Source organism: Sardina pilchardus, chromosome 3 (genome assembly GCF_963854185.1).
Source record: "Sardina pilchardus chromosome 3, fSarPil1.1, whole genome shotgun sequence".
Lineage (NCBI taxonomy): Eukaryota > Metazoa > Chordata > Actinopteri > Clupeiformes > Clupeidae > Sardina > Sardina pilchardus.
In genome coordinates, this window is record NC_084996.1 from 6940975 (window position 1) to 6960240 (window position 19266).

At 43.7% G+C, this 19266-nt stretch overlaps 2 protein-coding genes across 2 annotated transcripts in view; both read right to left on the minus strand.

Annotated features, from left to right (window-relative positions):
* fam171a2a (family with sequence similarity 171 member A2a) overlaps positions 1–3641 on the minus strand; it is a 55059-nt gene extending 51418 nt beyond the window's left edge. Inside the window, exon 1 of the mRNA XM_062531586.1 lies at positions 3443–3641. Coding sequence (XP_062387570.1) covers positions 3443–3608 — 166 coding nt within the window. The 5' untranslated portion in view covers positions 3609–3641. The remainder of the gene's footprint in view (positions 1–3442) is intronic.
* Positions 3642–4935: 1294 nt separating this feature from the next.
* itga2b (integrin, alpha 2b) overlaps positions 4936–19266 on the minus strand; it is a 28821-nt gene continuing 14490 nt past the window's right edge. Inside the window, exons 13-30 of the mRNA XM_062531589.1 lie at positions 18877–19062; positions 16913–16958; positions 16561–16668; positions 16182–16237; positions 15380–15531; positions 14462–14572; positions 12875–12942; positions 12505–12652; positions 12054–12146; positions 11559–11638; positions 11238–11318; positions 10168–10273; positions 9084–9224; positions 7532–7654; positions 7102–7221; positions 6664–6765; positions 5983–6099; positions 4936–5767 (exon numbers count right to left, since the gene is read on the minus strand). Coding sequence (XP_062387573.1) covers positions 5669–5767; positions 5983–6099; positions 6664–6765; positions 7102–7221; positions 7532–7654; positions 9084–9224; positions 10168–10273; positions 11238–11318; positions 11559–11638; positions 12054–12146; positions 12505–12652; positions 12875–12942; positions 14462–14572; positions 15380–15531; positions 16182–16237; positions 16561–16668; positions 16913–16958; positions 18877–19062 — 1937 coding nt within the window. The 3' untranslated portion in view covers positions 4936–5668. The remainder of the gene's footprint in view (positions 5768–5982; positions 6100–6663; positions 6766–7101; positions 7222–7531; positions 7655–9083; positions 9225–10167; positions 10274–11237; positions 11319–11558; positions 11639–12053; positions 12147–12504; positions 12653–12874; positions 12943–14461; positions 14573–15379; positions 15532–16181; positions 16238–16560; positions 16669–16912; positions 16959–18876; positions 19063–19266) is intronic.

Genomic DNA, 19266 nt, shown 5'->3' on the forward strand with positions numbered 1-19266 from the left:
GCAGAGCAGTTAGCTCCTCTGTCTCTCTGCAGCACTTCTGAAAACGTTGCCTAATTCACCTTGCTAAATCTCACTGCACATGCTTGTACATCTGAACACAAAGAGGGACAATCCCCCCCCCCCCCCTCCCACACACACACACACACACACTGGTAAGCCAAGCGCACATGCAACACGGCAACAGGGACTCACAAGTCAAACGCACAGGAGAGACCTTCTGTTGGCAATTATCCGAGCATTTCTGAGTTATGGTCTCAACGTATGCTAATGACCACCAAAGAGACGTTGTGTTCAGACGCATGCCTTCACCAATTACACACATCGTTGGTTATTCAAACACGTAGCACTGGCATGATGTTCACATGTGATGCAATTAGTAGGCTACTACTCCCAAAGAAATGCAGAGCAATCACACACTTTCTGAGGGATCACCTTTAAAACACGCTACAGTCTGCATTTCAAGGCAATACATTGTTGTCCTGAACCACACAAATCCAAACTTAAAACTGGGAACTGTGCCTTTTGAGGCAGAGAGAGAAACAGCATCATGACTGTGGTCCAATCCCATACTAACTTTCACTCGGCTGCGAAGCACCGTGAGAAATGCTGGGCAGGGCTGTAAAGTTGCATAATGATACGCTCTGCTGAATAACAACATCAAACACGGAGCAAGGACCAGAAGCAGCCACCACCACCACCCAGCACACCCCCGTCAACCACCCCATCCAACACAGCCCCACCAACCCCCCACCCAACACACCCCCACCAACCCACCCCCTACACAAGGCTTCCCTCTCACAGGGCAAATTAATTTCACAATCATCCATTAATATGTATGGGGATGATTACTGATGGGATCTGATGAGAGAGAGGGAGAGAGAGAGAGAGAGAGAGAGAGAGAGAGAGAGAGGGAGAAACTGGAGCCCATTAAAATGGAGTAATACAACAGAGAGCTGACTTTCTGTGCCCTCTCTTTTTGTCTGTCCTTACTTTCTCTCCCTCCCTCCCTCTCTCTCTCTCCCCTCTCTCATGTCATGCCTGAAATCATTCTTCACGAGCCACTTCATTATTGACATTGAGAACTTGAATGACAGCATGGCTCCCTCCCTCCTCCTCAGACAGAGGCAGGATCTGGACTGGGCCTGGCTCTGATCTGACCATGACATCACTATCAGAACCAACAGCTGTCCTCTGGGCCATGCTGACCTCTCTGGGTCAATTTGGATCCCAGTCAGAACCTCCTTGTCCTTGCCTAGCGATCTCCTCATACTCCTACCCATTGAGGCTGTGTCGACCTCCCCCAGCCCCACCTCTGTCACACATACACACACACACACACACACACACACACACACACACACACACACACACACACACACACACACACACACACACACACACACACATGCTGCAGAGACCGTTGTGAACTCCCGCTCCGCTTCTGAGGGGAATTACGCAAGAGCAGCGAGAGGAAAAATAACTGCACGCTTCCACACTTTCATGAGCCGGGCGCTATTCTTAGTGAATACACACGACTGAATTCAGCTTCTCCTTGATTTCTCACTCTCTTCCACATGATCTCTCCACCTCATTCCCTCTCTTTCTCTCCCTCTGTCTCCCTACATCTCTCTCTCTCTCTCTCACACAGACTTCCTCTCTCTTTCGGACTCCCTCTGTCTCCCTCTCTCTCTCTCTCTCTCTCTCTAACACACACACACACACACACACACACACACACACACACACACACACACACACACACACACACACACACACACACACACACACACACACACACACACACTCCCTCACACACACACACACTCCCTCACGCTCTCTGTCAGATTCTGGAGGGGAGGGGGGTGGTCTCTAAGGAAGTGAGATTGGGGTCATAAACTCTGAGGTGTGGTATGCTGTGGTTTATAGAAGAGGGGAAATCTCTGTGCAGTGCAGGAGGAGACTGAAGCTCATTGGTTCCCTGAGCAGTGAGCTCCAAAGCACACTGGCCATGTTTGGTTCAAAGCAATGTCAAAGACAAGAGTTTGAGATCAGTGGAAGCCACAGACCAAATGACTCGCTGAGAGGCTATAGTGTCATTTAAGTGTTCATATTTGGGGTAGGAGACGATGGATGGATGGATGGATGAATATGTACCCTAAAATCAAAGGCAAAGTGCAGCCAAGTTCAAAACTTCCTTCAGAAAATATGATGGACTAACAGACGCAAAGTGTGCAACATCTCTCCCAGAGAAACAGAGCTTAGGGAAGAGGCAGCTTAGCTAATGAAATATGGATCAGGATCATGTCTTTCTTAAGCCGCGGAGGAGACTCAAGATGCCCTGTTGCCAAGACAGGGCGGCAGAAACTCTTCCAGTCTCTGAGTGCACCAAATGTTGAAATCTACCCAGATGGGTGATACAGTTACAACTATAGGCCTACACTGATAGGGTAATGGTGCATCTCACACATCAGAAAACAAAAATGACAATGCCAGGTGGGCCAGGTGGTCTCCCTACAATTCTGGCATAAGCCTGCTGAAACCGCTCCCAACTCATGTCTGTGCCATTACTAATGGCCCATCAGGATTGTGGTGTCAGGTTGACTAAAATCCACAGAAAACGAAGGCAAGAATAAATATAATTCTCAGTTGAATTGCAAAACAGTCAGAGTCAGTATTTCTGCGTGGGTGTGAGCCATGTACCAGTGCATTGTTTATGCTCTTGACATAAATGTTGCTGTTTGTTCCTCATGAATTAATTAAGCTAGGTCCAGAGCCAAGCAACTGTCACCAGTAGTGGTCCGGTTAATGGTGAGGAAGGCTACCACACAGTCACTGCAACTGTAAATAAACAAACACAGAGCTACGTTTTACGTTTACTAGGCTATACTAACACATATATCTGTTCTTGAGGTATGACAGCTTCAGGCCTAATAAAATGAGCAACACTGGCCAGGAACTAAATAATGTTGAGTAGCATAATGATAGGCTTCCGCTCCCGTGACTGGATTTGAAGTTTAACCCAACTAGTGATATGGGCGATCCAGCGCTCAACAAAAGCGACAAACTATAAAACTCCAGAATGCTCTACTTCTCATTCAGTGTGCTACTTAATGTTGAACCACTACCATAGCCTACGACTTGCTGGTGTGGTCAACTCGGAGGTAAGTCCGAATAAGATCCCTTTGTTTTCAAACTCTTCTTCAGATATGCAGAGAATTGTAGTAAGCCACAAGACAGCCTCAGTTCATTCGTGCGTATTAAATGATAGGCAGCATAAATGCAACGGTTACATAATGATCTCACGCAACCCATCCGCTTCTGTCCGAGCCTGCATATGTGAAGAAAATAAAGTCGTCGCCCCTCAGGAGATTATATCACATTCCAGACTAATGCTGCAACCTTAAAACGAAGCGGAGTCAAATCTCAAAGCTGAACAACTCACCAACTGCTGTCTGGTCCGGTAGGGATTTCGCTAGTGTCCCCAAAACGTTGCAGAAGACCAGAAAAAGTGAAAAGAAGCGAGAAGTGTACTGGGGTGGCATTCTTACAGCAACATCACTAGTTCTCCGTAGCTGGTCATTCATCCATGTTTCTTTAGCGGATGGCATTGACCGATCTCAAGTGTTGCTGCCGAGATGCCCACTCCCTAACCCGCGGTCTTCCCTGCTCTGAGTTCCATTGTCCGATGAGGGAGGGGGCGCTCCCAATGTGAGGGCTCACTTGTGCCACCTGGTGGTTAAGTTACTATCATACACGGTCCATCCTCTCAGTTTCCAGTGAGCTTATGAATACATTTCCAGCCTACAGTATACTGTACATCGCCCCTGTCATCTATTTATGCATAAGAACATTGTTACATAACACAATTAGTTGTTAAATATTTGAATTGCTGTCTCTTGGCAGGTTTAAGTCAGGCACTCTGATTATGTCAGGCATTTGCCTTTAGTAATGTTCTTGTTAGGGTTAGGTAGGTTAGATGGCACCAGGGGTATAGTAGTCAAATGAGAGGTGGGTAAACCATGAATTCTATGATCATAAAGTAGACTGCATTATGCGGTAGCCGATTTTTTATCTTTTTAAGGCATTCAAAACATCTTTGATGATGGTGAAGGTTATTTTCCAATGTTTGTAACAATACCAAAGGTATTAAATGGTTCCTAGAGTGTTGATGAGTGTACAAATTGTTAATGTGGATAATACAGTACAGTGTGAGTTTTGAATGTTAAAAGTTGCAATTGGTGAATAAAATATTGTGAAAGGTTAAACTCTAATAAGAGGTGGATAAACTCTATTTCTGAAATTTCAGAGGTGCATGGATAAACACTGACTTTCACTCTCCGTTTACCCTGGATGGCACAGATAACAATAAACCCCTATAATAGTGTGCACATGCAATATTTATCTGAGCCTGATAAATGCAATCACATACGTGTGACTATAGGCTACATGAGAGACATAAGAATAGTCACACAGAGCGACCATTATCCATGACAGCACATATACTGCAGCAGCAGGCTGCATTTCTTTGAAGCAGACAAGTTGTTTCCTCCCGTATGAATGCATGGCAGGATATCCCTGTTAGAGGGATGGCATTAAAACCTCGGGTCTTGGCAGCCTCAGCGGGAAAAGCCAGTGTGACCCTCTTAGCACCCAAGTCAGCTTCCTGCCATTGTACTGACTTCAACACTGTACCACCTCACTGGTCCTTCTTCTCTTCTTGTGTTGAGAATAATGTTTTAGGCAGTGAATCTTCACTGGGTGCCCTTATTAATTAGTTAACAACACAATTCTTTTTGCAACTGAATTACCAGTAGCCTGTTATTATTATAACCCATCTGCGTGGTTCAAAGGCACACAAATGAGCCATTAAATGTAGCACCCACCCTGCAATTGTACCAACTTTGACACATCAAGCTAACTCCTCACCAGCCCAGAGTCTTTTTATGTTTTTTATGTGTTTCACAAGTCTGTTGAGTTTGATGACGCTCACAAGTCTGTGACAGTAGCCATGTGAGGCACAGATCTGGGCCTAACGACACATGATGACGATCCGTGAGGGAAGGAAGTAAAGCACATTAAACCCACAGATGATATGGCACAGACATTATATTTTTAATCCACAGATTAAGATAAATGTTTTTTTTTCTTTCATTTTTCCAAAAGCTCTTTTGTGCTACAACCATGGTTAAGACCCTGTTTCTGAAGCCCTCTCTCTCTCTCTCTTTCTCTCTCTCTCTGCAACAATTTGTAGCTCAACACTGGAACAAGTAGCTGAGAGTTTTTTTCATACCTAGTCTTTGGTAGGGCTGTGACATACAGGCCCATGCAGGCCTCTCCCTGCTTGCTACCGAGCAGTACATAAATGAGTATATAGAATGACCAGAAATATTTTCTTTCAGTTCTCTACCATGTAACACAGGATGTGTGATACGTTCATGGGACCTTTGAACATAAAACATTAAGTGATAATAGTCTAGATATAAAAATGTGAATGAGATGACTATGAAAAGATTACATATTGTCCTTATGAAGCCTCTGAAAAATAATATAACTAAAATGTACATAATGATAAAAGAAAACAACTTTAAAAGCTTTTACAGATAAGAAAGTAAGCCCATGTGGATGGTGTCTTCAGCCTGTGTTTACTGTATATGCAGGTGTCCTTGGATCACTTCACATCAGCATACTCTGTCTGCCCAGCACTGAGATTCTGTGTGTCTTCATCCTCATCCTCGCAAGGAGGCCTGTTGCGCTTGAAGAAGCCCACCTACAAATACATAGATCATGTTAGGAGAACAGTAACATTTGGTGCATTCTTTGGTATAAGAAAACAAATGATAGCAACAAATAAAACCACAAGTAAATAAATGTTTTGGAAAGTTTGAAATCGAATTATGTTTATAGCCTGCTCATTACAAAGAGGGCATAGAATCTGACATAAATTTAGCACCATCTAGTGGACAAACTACAGAAGCTCATCACCTTCCAGAATATGTAGCTGAGTAGAGCCAGCAGCAGGAGTCCAGAAGCAATGGCCACGACGATCCACCACACGGGCATCTCCCTCGTCTCCTCTTTCCAAACAACACTGGTGTGGGTCTGTGCCAAACACACAAGACAAAAACAATGACAGCCACGGCCACAGCTAACACCACAGCAGATCACCAAGAGACTACAGTACTTGACTACTAGACTTTCTTGAATTTCCCCTTGGAGATCAATAAAGTATCTATCTATCTATCTATCTACTGTCAGCCATCCGACGAGCATAAATTCACACATTTCACTCCACTCATATGCCTCGACTTAACACAAGTCTATCACATTTTTGTGTGATGTGATCTGTGAAAACCCACGACATAGTGCATTTTTACCAACTTATGATTCTGATACCATCCTTGCAACATCCAAGATTTAGGGAGGATGGTATCCAGGATTTTGCTATGGGGACAGTGTCAAGAACACTGCTAGGATGATATCAGAATCTCAGGTTGGTCAAATTTCACCAGGGAGGGTTAAACGGAGCAAAAATCAAGGATTTTTGAGTGCACCATGTGGGTTTTCATAGATCGCATCGCATTCTTCAGTCAGCTGCCAGTTCTTCCCATAGGAAGTTGATCCTGACAGGTAACAGGTGAGTGCAGGCCGGTGTGAGGGCCTCACCTTTGCCTGGCCACTGGGGAGCTCCTGAGGCAGGATCTTAGAGGGCATCCCCACCACACGGTAGAAGGCATGGGACTCTAGGATGTAGTTTTCATTTGGCCTCTATGGACAGAAGGTGATAAAAGTACACAGGCGTTACTGTCAGCCTGATAGATAGATGGATAGATGGATAGATGGATGGATAGTTAAATGGCAAATTGCTTCTGAAGGTTAGTAAGACAAGAGAGAGGACAGACAGTCCCTGGGAACTATATTTCTTTTTTTTTTTACCCTTTTTACAGACGTGTTTAGAGACCCACTATACAGGGCAGATGGATGAACAGACAGAAAATGATGAGGAAAGAAAGAAATAAAGAAAACAAATGAAAAAAAGTAAGGACATAAAAGAAGAAGGAAAGTAAACAAACAGGAAAGCGAATAAAATGATTTTGTGCTCACATCTAAATATGTGTTGACCCAGAGACGGGCCATGACCTTCACCACGGCGATGCCCTGCCTCTTCAACCCCCTCGCCTCACACTCCACCCTCACACATGGATCATCTTCAGAGGAGCAGTTCTGACACACACACACACACACACACACACACACACACACACACACAGACACACACACACACACACACACGCACACACACGCACAATTATTATGAACACTACAATGTATTATTTATTCAGAGACCTGTCTGGATTACAACACTATAATCAGCGATGCAAGTATTACTGCCCCCTCCTGGTCATTTTTAAACACGACAGGTGATGCCACCAGCCCAGCTTTGAGGTGGAAAAATGTGTGGTAGTGGGCAGAGGCAGCGGTATTAACATCTGTCCATCAATTCAAATGCAAACTTGTGCTGTGTCTCTCTTACCACATGGATGGTTTCTCTGGGCTTCTGTGTGTGAGGGTTTTGGGGAACGTCTGTCAGGGCCGCCCTTTTGTTGATGTGGTGGGCCTCCTCACTGGTTCTGTTCACTGGCTCTGTTCTCACCAGCTGTGGGTTATGACAGAGGAATGCGTGTTTAAATATGGATGGCTTCCTCCTCAAACACGGTGTTCATGTGGGCAGAGTGTGCTTTCTGCAGAGCAAGCTTTTGTCAGACACTTTGACCTTTTTTTAATACTTGTTTTTCAAATGACTGGGGCTTCGCATTACACATGCAAAACGGCAGCTCTGCGCTACGAAACCCATTTTTTTTCAATGGCTTGCCCGTGTAAGAACTGATATGCCGCTGCGCTTTGCAAGCGGCATTTTGCTGCTTTGCCACTCTTGCGTGTGCCAACCATGTGGAACTTTGACTGCGGCGGGCTGTAAATCGTTTTGCACTGAGCCCAGTGGCAAGCACAACAACATTTTTTGGGACATTACCTCAATCAAGAGCAACCTAGTGCACTGCCTGCCACATGTAATGTGAAGTCTCCTTGTGTCTACTTGTGATTACTGTAGATCACAAGTGGTGAGCTCTAATTACAAGTGGAAACAACCATCAAGAGGCATTGTGGTCCACTTGCTCAAATCATTTTCCAAGATGAAACATATATAATGTAAACATGTGTGCTCTGATAAGCCCTGGACAAGTGATCAGCAACGTCTCACCATACAGTAATTTCCTGTGTATAAGCCGTAGGGCAGTGTTTTATGCAAGTTAAAAGAAACAAAACCATATTAATGGTATATTACTGTAACTGTCCTCGTGGATTACTGTAATGTAGTGGAAAAGTCCATTGCCCTGCCCAGACTCAATATCAATAGATTAAAGGCTCAGGAAACAATATCTGTTTTTTGCTGGTTATCTAGCTGACCTCAGGTTGACATTTCTGCATATTATCCTACATTCTCTGTTGTACTGACAGCAATGTGTCTTTTGTCATCATCAGATCACCCAAAACATATTCTAAATGTCTATGAACTGGCCGTAATGGTGCACGTTTTGTGAGATTTGCGCTTGTAATTGTGTGAATCTGTTCTACTGTATGTTCATGAATCGGTTGCTGAGTTTCAGTGAACATTCCCATATTTACGAGCGCTATACAAACACACACACATACAAGATTTACATTCCACATAAAATTGACATAATTCTATATTTTGTATATGCTTTAATGCCATTTGTACTGTATGTGATTGACCGGAAATCTATGCTGTCACCAAAGCTGCCACCATAATGTTTTAAATACTACGTCATATACAAGAAATAACGTAGGTCCTATTGTGTTTGAATTGAATAATGCCTGAAACGACATAATCTTTATCTACTGAGATATGAGTTATTTACATACAATTAATGGTTAAGCATATTATTGGTATAGATTGTGTTTTCAAACATCCTTTAAAAAGTGACATTTAAACATGCTAAACTAATGAAAACCATTTCCAGCTGCAGCTTCACTGCTTTACTGCTGCCAGTAGGTGTCACTCTCACCCTGTCGGGGTCCACACTGGCGTTGTTGACAGAACAAGAGAAGAAGTTTTCAGAGTCGGTGGCAAAGGCGTAGAGCAAGCCATGTGTGGGGAACTCCATCACTGCCCTCAAGTTCACTGCACTGGGACCCAGGTTCCGGAGCTGGGCGGGTGGGTGGGTGTATGAAGCACAAATCACATGACAGTTTAATCTGAATATGAACAGTGAGTGACTTTAATTGCGCCTCTTGTTTTGAATAATCACTAAACAGAATAGACCATGAGGAATGTTGAATTATTCAGCTGCATTTAAATGATCTCTGATTTCTCGTTTCGTAACATAAACCATTGACATATTTTGAATAATATCGTATGCTCTTTGTGCCCTTGGAGCTGAACTTGAGATCAGCAAACTCATTAGCTGTGCCAATTAGGCACCTTTATTTAGCCTGGCTGCATCCGCCTCTTGCTCTCGCTCCGCTCACTTTCCTCTCTGATTACGGTCTGGAACTGACGCTTGCCGTTCTGAGGGGCCCACCAATCAGACAACAGTCGGGGTGGCTATAAGCACAGTGACGCTGAAATTAAGCATTCGTTTCAAATGTTGTTCCTATGCCGGTGGTGCTCGAGGCCAAGCGAGCAGACAGTATTAATAATGCTAGCTAATGTAATGTGGGGGAATTGGAACTTGAGCAAGAACAAACTATTAAGGGAAACTTTATTTAAAAGTTGAAGTTGACTGGTGTTTTTTCCCTAAAGTGACACAGAATCTTAACAGCATGCTCAGAAATCAAACCCAGGCCGCTGCTGTTCCATCACACCCTATTCACTGACTGAGTTTTTACTGAGAGCAAAAACATTTTTGTTACATTCTGTAGCCTATTTTTGCCTTGCATCATTAGGAGTAGGAGTAGCAATCTGCAATGGTGATCAATATCATGGGTTAAAGTCTGGTGAAATGGTTGACAAATTAACGTCCTAATTGAAATCTCTGTTCATCAAGACGCAATGACTAGAAATTCCCACGAAGCCAGACCCAATTCACAAAGTAAATTTGTGACCAGGCTGACTTCTATTGGCCCAAACAACACTGAGTTTTGGCGTACCATGTAGACGTGCTCCACGTACGGCCCCAGTTGCTCCAGAGAGGCTGGCTGCTCCACTGGCTCCCACTTAGCGATGGGCAGGAACACCTCCAAAGGTGAGGAGGCTCTGCAAAGACACCAACAAAGACAGTCACAAACCATCCACTTCCCACCAAGCCTTTATGATGGGTGAATCATAACCCTCTAACTATCGTACACTCACACCATCCACCTACTAGGATGACATTAGCAATGTAATTGACGCCTGCTGTATTCAGCCATCATCCACTACTTTGACGCTTTGACGCCCATCAAAGCCAACTTACCATTGGGGCCAAAGCTCAAGATTATATATAGTTATGGCAAAGTACATAGTTGGGTACAGAGACACAGTAGACAGATGAAAAGTTCACATGAAGAGACATTTCTAGCTGCTAAGTTGGATAAGTCATTAGCTTTGCTGCAGATAGACACAGCCACACATTCCTTTCCTTCGATCGAGACAGCCGCCACCCATTCCTTTTCAACTTCGAGAGTAATTAGCTATCCAGTGCCTTGTCTGGAGCCTCTCTTTCTCTGAAGGCAGGGCAAGAGTGACAGATTTGGAAAGAGATCCTAACGAAGTGCCAAGGGCGTTCATTTACCGCCCGGCTCAACTGATGGGGCCTTTTTAAAGGCCTGATGCTTTAGACTGACCTCAGGCTTAATCGAGCTGTCTGGATTGGACTCACTATACGTGGGCAGGATGATGTGATGTGTGCTTGAGGCTGCATGTGTCTACTGATGGAGACGATGGCCAGACTTGACTAATAGGTAAAAGCGAGTAATAAAAACAACAATAGTGAGATGATGATGATGAATATTATGATGATGATGGTGATAAATAAGAAAAGGCAGAGGATAATGAACTGAACCAACTAACCCTGTCTAAATGTCTTCAAAGGCTTTACCCTTGAAAGGCTTCAGAAAAAGGCAGATAGAGAGAAGGAAGATATTGCTAAAAGGAATGAGCAATGAAAAAGGGAACAAAGGAAAGGAAAGGAAAAGTAGGACAACAGATGTGAGGAGGGAAGAGAGTTGCCATACTGTACCCTTGCATCTCCAGTGCGGCTGAGGCCATCACATTGATCTTGAGAAAGACAGGGTCACTATCCGGGTTATGACTGTTCTTACTGAAAACAAGCACGTACAACACACACACACACACACACACACACACACACACACACACACACACACACACACACACACACACACACACACATACACACACACACACACACAATGATGTATCTGATATACAGTGATGAAAATGTATTTCTCTCTCATCCCCATATGCCACACTAAAGCTTCATAACAGCCTCACTTAACACTGCAGCAAAGACACATAACAAAGATGGGGGCCGTCTTGCCTTTTGATCTGCATGTGGAAGGTGACATCACTCTCCACCTCCTCCAGGTTTCCTACACTGAAGAGCAGACCTGCCTTCAGCTAAAGACAGCATAAGGGTTATTACATCTGTTAGTACTGTACATCTGATAGCCTTCACGGCTATAGCTCAAAGGAGAAATTTGGCAAGTTTTCACATACAGTAGATCTCCATTTCTCAAGGTCACTGAGTACTGTCGGTACGAAGAAGAAAAAACAAAAACAATCGATTTGACCTAGCTCAAGTTGCTACAGCCAGCAGCTGAGATCTATATGAGCAACTCAGATCTATATGAAAGCTCACCAGATATATCCTTTACAGGAACAGGTCAAATTTGTAATAATAAACGTTTAATAATAAGTTACATACCCCATAGCATAGTTAGAGGATACATATTTTTATCTCAACAATGTCAGTGCACATACCACAGAGTATTAATCATCAGAAAAGGCTAGCATATCACTGTGTCTACAGTACCTTCTGGCCGGCTGGCATGGGGTTCCCCAGGTCACACACCACTATCACAGTGCCATTGTCCTTCCTATTCGCACAGTTCAGTCTGCTGAAGCCCTGTAAGACACAATACGGTCTTATTGTATTTCCACTTAGATTATAATGATTTGAATTGATGCTAGAGTCAGTTGTGTTATCCAAAGAGATATTGACCATGATGCCATTTGATATGACGTCAAGATGTGATGTGTGTGACGGATGACATTTACCTCTCACCCACAGTACTTATCTCATCTATCATAATAATCAACCTACAGTAACTGGTGTGCATTCATCACAGAGTGTAATGAGATTGACAGCAGATTTAGCATGACAAATGTGACAAGGGGAGCCTACAGGAAGTGGACAGAGGTTGAGGAATGGGGGGAGGTGGGGAGGGGGGGGGGGGGGGGGGGTCAGGAAGTGTCCGTCTCACCTCTCTGTCTGGAGCCAGGCCCTGGAAGTGTGTGCTGCTGGGGGGAGTGATGTACAGCTCGGTCTCGTACGCCCCCTCGCCCCGGTTCTCTGCCTCCACCACCAGCAGCGCCGGGTTGTCGTCTCCGATCAGCAGGCGGGATGTCTCGCTGCAGGACAGTTCACGCAGGGGTCAGCTTGGAGCAGGGTGTGTGTATGTGTGTGTATGTGTGTGTGTGTGTGTGTGTGTGTGTGTGTGTGTGTGTGTGTGTGTGTGTGTGTGTGTATGCGTGTGTTTACAAGCATCTGTGTGAGTGTGACAGTGTGTCTCACTCTTTCTCTGTAACGCACACAGTAAATGGTTCTGATAGATCATGAACTACTGGACTCACGCAGAAGCGGTCAGCTTCAGGTCTGGGATACAGATGTTGTCAGGACCACAGTCAAGGATGATGCGTGTCTGCAAGAAGGAACCGGAAGCACATACAGTACGTATGCATGGGAGAGAGCACATAAAGATACACACACAACATGTCAAACACATAAAAGTGCTTAGTGGTCTGAACATCAAACAAATCCCTGCAAAAAGCTTTAAAGAAACACAAGCCTTGAAAGTAACAGAGTAAAACACACAGACAGAGCACACACACAGACACAGACACAGACACAGACACATACACACACACACACACACACACACACACTCACACACACTGCTGACACTGGCTGCATCTGTTTGGTGAAGTCTGGAGGCTTTGATTAATGCTTCTCCATCAGGACCCTGGCTCACCCCTGCTCCTCTCATTAGAGTGCAGATTTGCTTAGCAAACACTTCTGCCTGCGTCTGTCCTCACTTATTAAATATTCAGGCCCCATTATCAAACCCTCCTCCGGCGTGTGTACTCAGGTAATTGAGTCCCAGAGTCCAGCTCAAGGACAAAGGGAGTGTGTGTCTCAGCTTATTTTGCAAAGAACATCTCAATTCCTATACGGTCAAGCTCTGGCATTGCTTTTTTAGCGGCTCCTTCATTCTTCCCTTGTTTCATTCCTTCTCCCCTTTCTATGTCACTCTGTTAGACTCCTGTGTGTCTTTTTTTGTGTTCTTAACTTATACTTTATATATACTTTTTTATACTTTTTCTCACACTCTCAAACTTTTGCTCCGTTTTTCTTTCACTCTTTCTTTCATCATCAGTCTTCTTGTAAACATATTTCCTTGTCTTCAGGGGTCCACAGTTGGACACTCTGGGGTACTTCTTGATTGTAGCCAACTTGTTGCCCCAAAGGCAGCATCAGTCAGCAGTTTGATTTGATCGTGATGACAATTTTGAGTTCTATTCCAGACATCCTGATTGTGGTAATGCTGTAGCTGACTGAGACTTTGCACCTTTGGAGAGGCAACACTGATAAGCAGGAGAAGTTTGACCACAGTGACACTGGTAAGGGATCGTTAAAATGTTCATCAAAGTATAATCTTCGATACTTAGGGATAATTTATAGCGGCCAACAAATGCACTTAAGGTTTTGGTGAAGCAAACAATGCCAAGAAGTTGTCAATATTTCAAAATATCAATAATAACACAAATGTCCTTCATCTCAGCTCCAGTGGCTTTCTCTGAAGGGGAGTATTATGGATGAGGCCTTTGAGTGTGAGGATGAAAGATACCGTGCCCTATAACCCAAGGTTTATTTGTAATCCACTACACTTGCTGCCAGTGATGTCTGGTCGCTATGCTAATCAAACAAGGACACAGACTTATAACTCCATTAAGCCACTTAAGAGTCCTTAATTACTCATTACGCTGCATTACATTGTGTCGTGATTGCACATTTATGCAGCGTAAATGTCAACGATTAATATCCGTAGCTGTTGCAGTGTCTCTTACCCAGCATTTATGTATAGTGATACGAGAGCCATTATAAGGCTATCCTCATTCAAGCCCTCGGACTGCATGCCAGAGAGGGATTCCATAGCATACCTGGTCCATGGCGGAGGTCTGGCCCTGAAGAATGGCCTCCTGTGTGTTGATCAGTGTGTAGCTGACCGAAATGAAGATGGGACTGAGCTTGTCCTTAAACTCTGACTCTGCCTGTGGAGACCGAAAAAAAGAGAAGACAGAGAGAGTTGGTGAGGGCAACGGATAGAGAGAAAGAGAGGGAGAGGAAGGGAGAATGAAGGTTACATTAGAGTGTGACAAATATAGACAGACAGACAGAGATACTGTAGAGAAAGACAGAGAGAGCAAGAACCCCAAAGGTGAATCGCTACTTGGCTCAAAGATGTTATGTGCCCCCCCCCCCCCCCCCCGAAGACTCTGGAAGACGCAAAAACCAAAGGCCCAGACTGGTGTCAGCATCATCGGGTCACAAGATTGTCTGAGGGAGATGCAGGGCTTTGCTCTTTAGAGTCCCCCTGGACTCTTGGCTCTGATATAACATTGCACCATTCAATTTTACATGTCCGCCTTAAGTGTTAAGGGGCAAAAGCGGCGGGGGAATAATGCTATCATGCTATTCATGGGCTTCTCTCAAAGATGACGAAAGTGCTTCACAATAGTACCCTCCCACACAGAGACAAGATTCATCCAAACTGGGATAAAAAAAAAAGGCACAATGCATACTGTGGATGTCTGTGAAAAGAAGTCTGATGTGTTCATTTTGCAGTCTGATGAATTAAAGTTTTTAATTAGGAAACAGTAACAGCTTTGTCTGTGTATGCCACTGTAGGACTTAATCTGAGGGCAGATGATGGAGATGAGAGCAACTCCAACTTTTCTCTTAGTCAGCTTTGGCTGTGCTTTTACTAATCGGAATGTCTTGATGACATTAACCCAATTCACCCTTTTTTCCAGCTTTTAGAAAGGCTAGCGCTTCTGTTTGAACAAACTCTCACCCACCCGCAAATAGGCGGTCACGTTGAAGCAGTCGTTGGTCCGTGCGGTCCGGACTGTGCGCGTGACACTCTCCTGCGGCTGGCTGTTGTGGAGAAGCAGAGTCCGGCGGGTCAGAGCCTGCTTCATCTTATCCAGCTGCAGCTCCACACTCAATGCTAGAGGTCAGAGGTCAGAGGTGAGAGGGGCGAGGAGGCAAGAAGTGAAACACAAGGCTCTTCTCAACGTCTCTCCTCAGTCCTCGATCCTCGATCCTCGGTCCTCCGGCTCGTTCCCACTGATCTATAAAGAACACTGGATAGACTAGCTGATTGCTGCTGCCCCATCATTCTTTATAGATCAGTGAGAATGAGCCGGAGGAAAGAGGAGAGACATTGAGAAGAGCCTACACACAACATTCACATGTCATACAGTAGGTAGAGGTGGAAAAGTCCAGCTTCAGAAAGTAAAAGTCCAGCCATGTATTAGTTCTGCCTGTGCATTTAACACAGGTGATCTCACCAATTACTGTAGCTGCTCTCTACCTGCTGCTGAAGAGTTGTGCTGATTAGAATCAGCTGGTGTAAGAAAATGGCTGACACAGAAAAGTGGTTGGACTTTTACTTTCTGAAGCTGTACTTTTCCACCTCTGGTCGTAGTCTCAATGTCTAGTGAGTAGTCTCGTCAGTTGTAATGTCTCTACCTATGTCACGGGTATGGGAAATGCTAAGAGTAAATTAAGCCTTTCAAAGAAACTATATGTGAATGCTTCTACTGTAAATATCAAATGGAAACAATGAATAATCATGATTCAGTTCTGACTTCTTACCCAGAGTTTGGGGAATACGATGCCCAGAGACACTGATACACATCATGACAGTGAAACTGTAAAACAAAACAGACATTCACCTATAAAGGATTAAACATCCACAATCGTCAATACTTTTACATAATCTAGTATGCCTCCTCAATGCATGCATGCTTGTGATGTGGGTGACACCACATGACGGAGAGACAAAACCCTCCTTCAGATGCCTTGACTGTGCTTATGAACAGAGATTTATGAATGGATCCCCTAACAGATGATGACATTTTTCATTTTCCTTCGTTGGAGGAGGGTGTATTAATTCCGGTGGGATTTGGCTGGCTCCAAGACTATATTGTCTCGGCCTGCAATTATCCAGTTTGTTCTGATACACGTTCCTTACCAGGTCACTGCCTTCTGAGTCCTGGGGAGTGAACAGGTCTTCTCCTCTGGGTTTAGCACTTCAGGGAAGAGGGTGAGCTGGGCTTTGGTCTTTACAACGGCAAGAGTTCTGAGAAAGAAAAGTTTGCCACATTTTGTATTTTATCCTTACCACAGTGTGCATGTAAGGCACCAACCCTTATCCCACCGCTAATGCTGGCGCTAGTGTAATCATGTAAGTACATATACATCAGGGGCATAACGGAAGAAGGTAGTGCTTCTTCAAATCAAGTCTTTTGACTTTTTTTGTTTAAAAAAAAACAAAAGTTAAACTTAGCTAGAGTTTAGATTGCACAAAACAAGTCTTGACTTACCTGTAAACTGCTACTTTACTGACACCCCATGCACCAACAATAAGATCTGTTTTGAAAGAAAAATGTATATTTTAATTTGATATAATGAAATCATTGGGTGTACAATTTGATGAAGTAAATCAATTAAAATGACTGAAATAATATCTTGTTTGTACATGTGCCAAAGAAAAACAATGCAAATTTCCCGCACATTGACATAAATGTATACTTTGATTTTGCAATTTCTTCAGCTATGAGGTTAACGCACAGGGGCAGACAATATATATGGATGCATTTCTTTCTTCACCTCTCTTTATAATTAAAGCACAATCAGATTCTGATTCATTAGGCGCTAAGTTTTAGCCTACACAAGTGCAGTCAATGCATGTTTTGTTTTTCATTTATTTGCATAAAAAAAACAAACATGTCATGTGGTTCATACAGGATGCGGCTAATATACGAGAAATTACTGTAGCAGCAAATTGAAACAAATCAACCAAAGCAACCATTTGCATAGAACCACATATATAAATAGTGGTAACCAATGTTATTTTAGTCAGATGTATGATGTTTTCTACAGGGATATGATAAACAACATTAGTGGAAGATTGATTCTAAGAACCTGTAATGGATACCATGGAAACAGACACGGAACAGAAATAGCTTTAGATTCCTGTTCATTTTTAATTAGTTTGGTTACAGTATATATACCTTGAGGGTGGTCATGTTATCCTTCATGAAAGTCATCTATCATTTGTGATGAAAGAGATGAGAATATAAAAGATTGGAATACTTGACTCTCTATTTTCTGAGGGAGGATGCGGTATGCTATGTTGCGGTTGCTGAGGCATGATTCAATTGGGATCAGGGTCGTGGGCGTGGTGAGGAGACAAAGAGTGCCCTGGGTCTGTCTGAGACCTGTGTGGTGTGTCAAAAGCATTGTTGTGTAGGGAGAGGGAAGCCGAGGGCTCTGGGGAAGCGATAGGGCTCACACTCTTTCCTCAAGACTTGAGGACACTGTCTTCCATTTACAGACTCTCCACCCCCATGCATGTGTACACACACACAAACACACACACACACACACACACACACACACACGCACGCACACACACACACACACACGCGCACACACACACACACACACACACACACACACACACACACACACACACACACACACACACACACACACACACACACACACACACACACACACACACGCAAAATACACACACAAAAAAACACACAGAATAAGAGGGTTATAAAAAGTTGATGTCAAAAATGTAACCTTCCAGTCCTCCCAGGAAATTCAAAAAGCCTCTGTGTCATTGTAGAGAGCAAATGGCAGCCAGGGGGTTTAACTGACCCACTGAGATCAGACAGTGGGCAGCTCATATATTTATTTATCTGTTTATTTATCTATTTATCTACAGGAAGCTTTTCATCTATTTGTGCTAATTGTTCTAAAAGCTCTTGGGGCTGGCTTTGAGCCAATAACAAGACGGGAAAAGCACATGGATAAGGACAAGCTTTTACAGGTAAGTGATTGAGGGCAACTTGTTCTTTTCCAGGAACAAATGTGCACCCTGTCATCCTGTCTGTGGCCAGCATTATAAACAACATCACATTTGTTTTCAACTGTTTTGTTCTTTAGATAACTGTAATCAAAGGGATATTTTGAGTCATAGAATATAAAAAAGAATAGAAAACAGAGAAAAATGCACAGGATATTTATAATCAAATTTGGTAAATCAAAAAGGTTTGTAAAACTTGTAATAGCATGAATGAAAAGAAAAAAATAACATGAATGAATGAATGAATGAATGAATGAATGAATGAATGAATGATGGCATTGTATGAAGGGTTGAATGAGTGGGTGATGATGGTGTTGGTGAGGGTTATGAAGAGTGACTGATGTGATGGATGGGTGAGTGAATGAATGAATGAATGAACGAATGAATGACACATCAGTGCGAACATACCTGGGTATCCGTTATCGTCCATGTCAGTGCCACCCTTGAGAGTGAAGCCGAAGGCCGGAGCGGTGCGTGAGGAGGGGAAGGGGCTCTCCAGGACCTGGGCAGGCTGAGGGGAGAGACCCTCACTCTGCCCCATGTAGATGAACACACGGCCATTTCCATCAGAGGATGGAGCCCCAACAGCCACATCTGAAACCGATGAATAGACACAAACAAACACACAAATGGGGGAAAAACAGTCAGCTGTGCTTGGAGCATGATGGGAAAATATGCAGGGAATGAACAGGCCTCCATGGACTGTTCTAAAGCAACACTAAAGATTTTTTTTTTGTCCCTTAAAATAATGCTTCATGAATCATTTAAGTGGATTATAAACTTGTAACAGTGTGAACA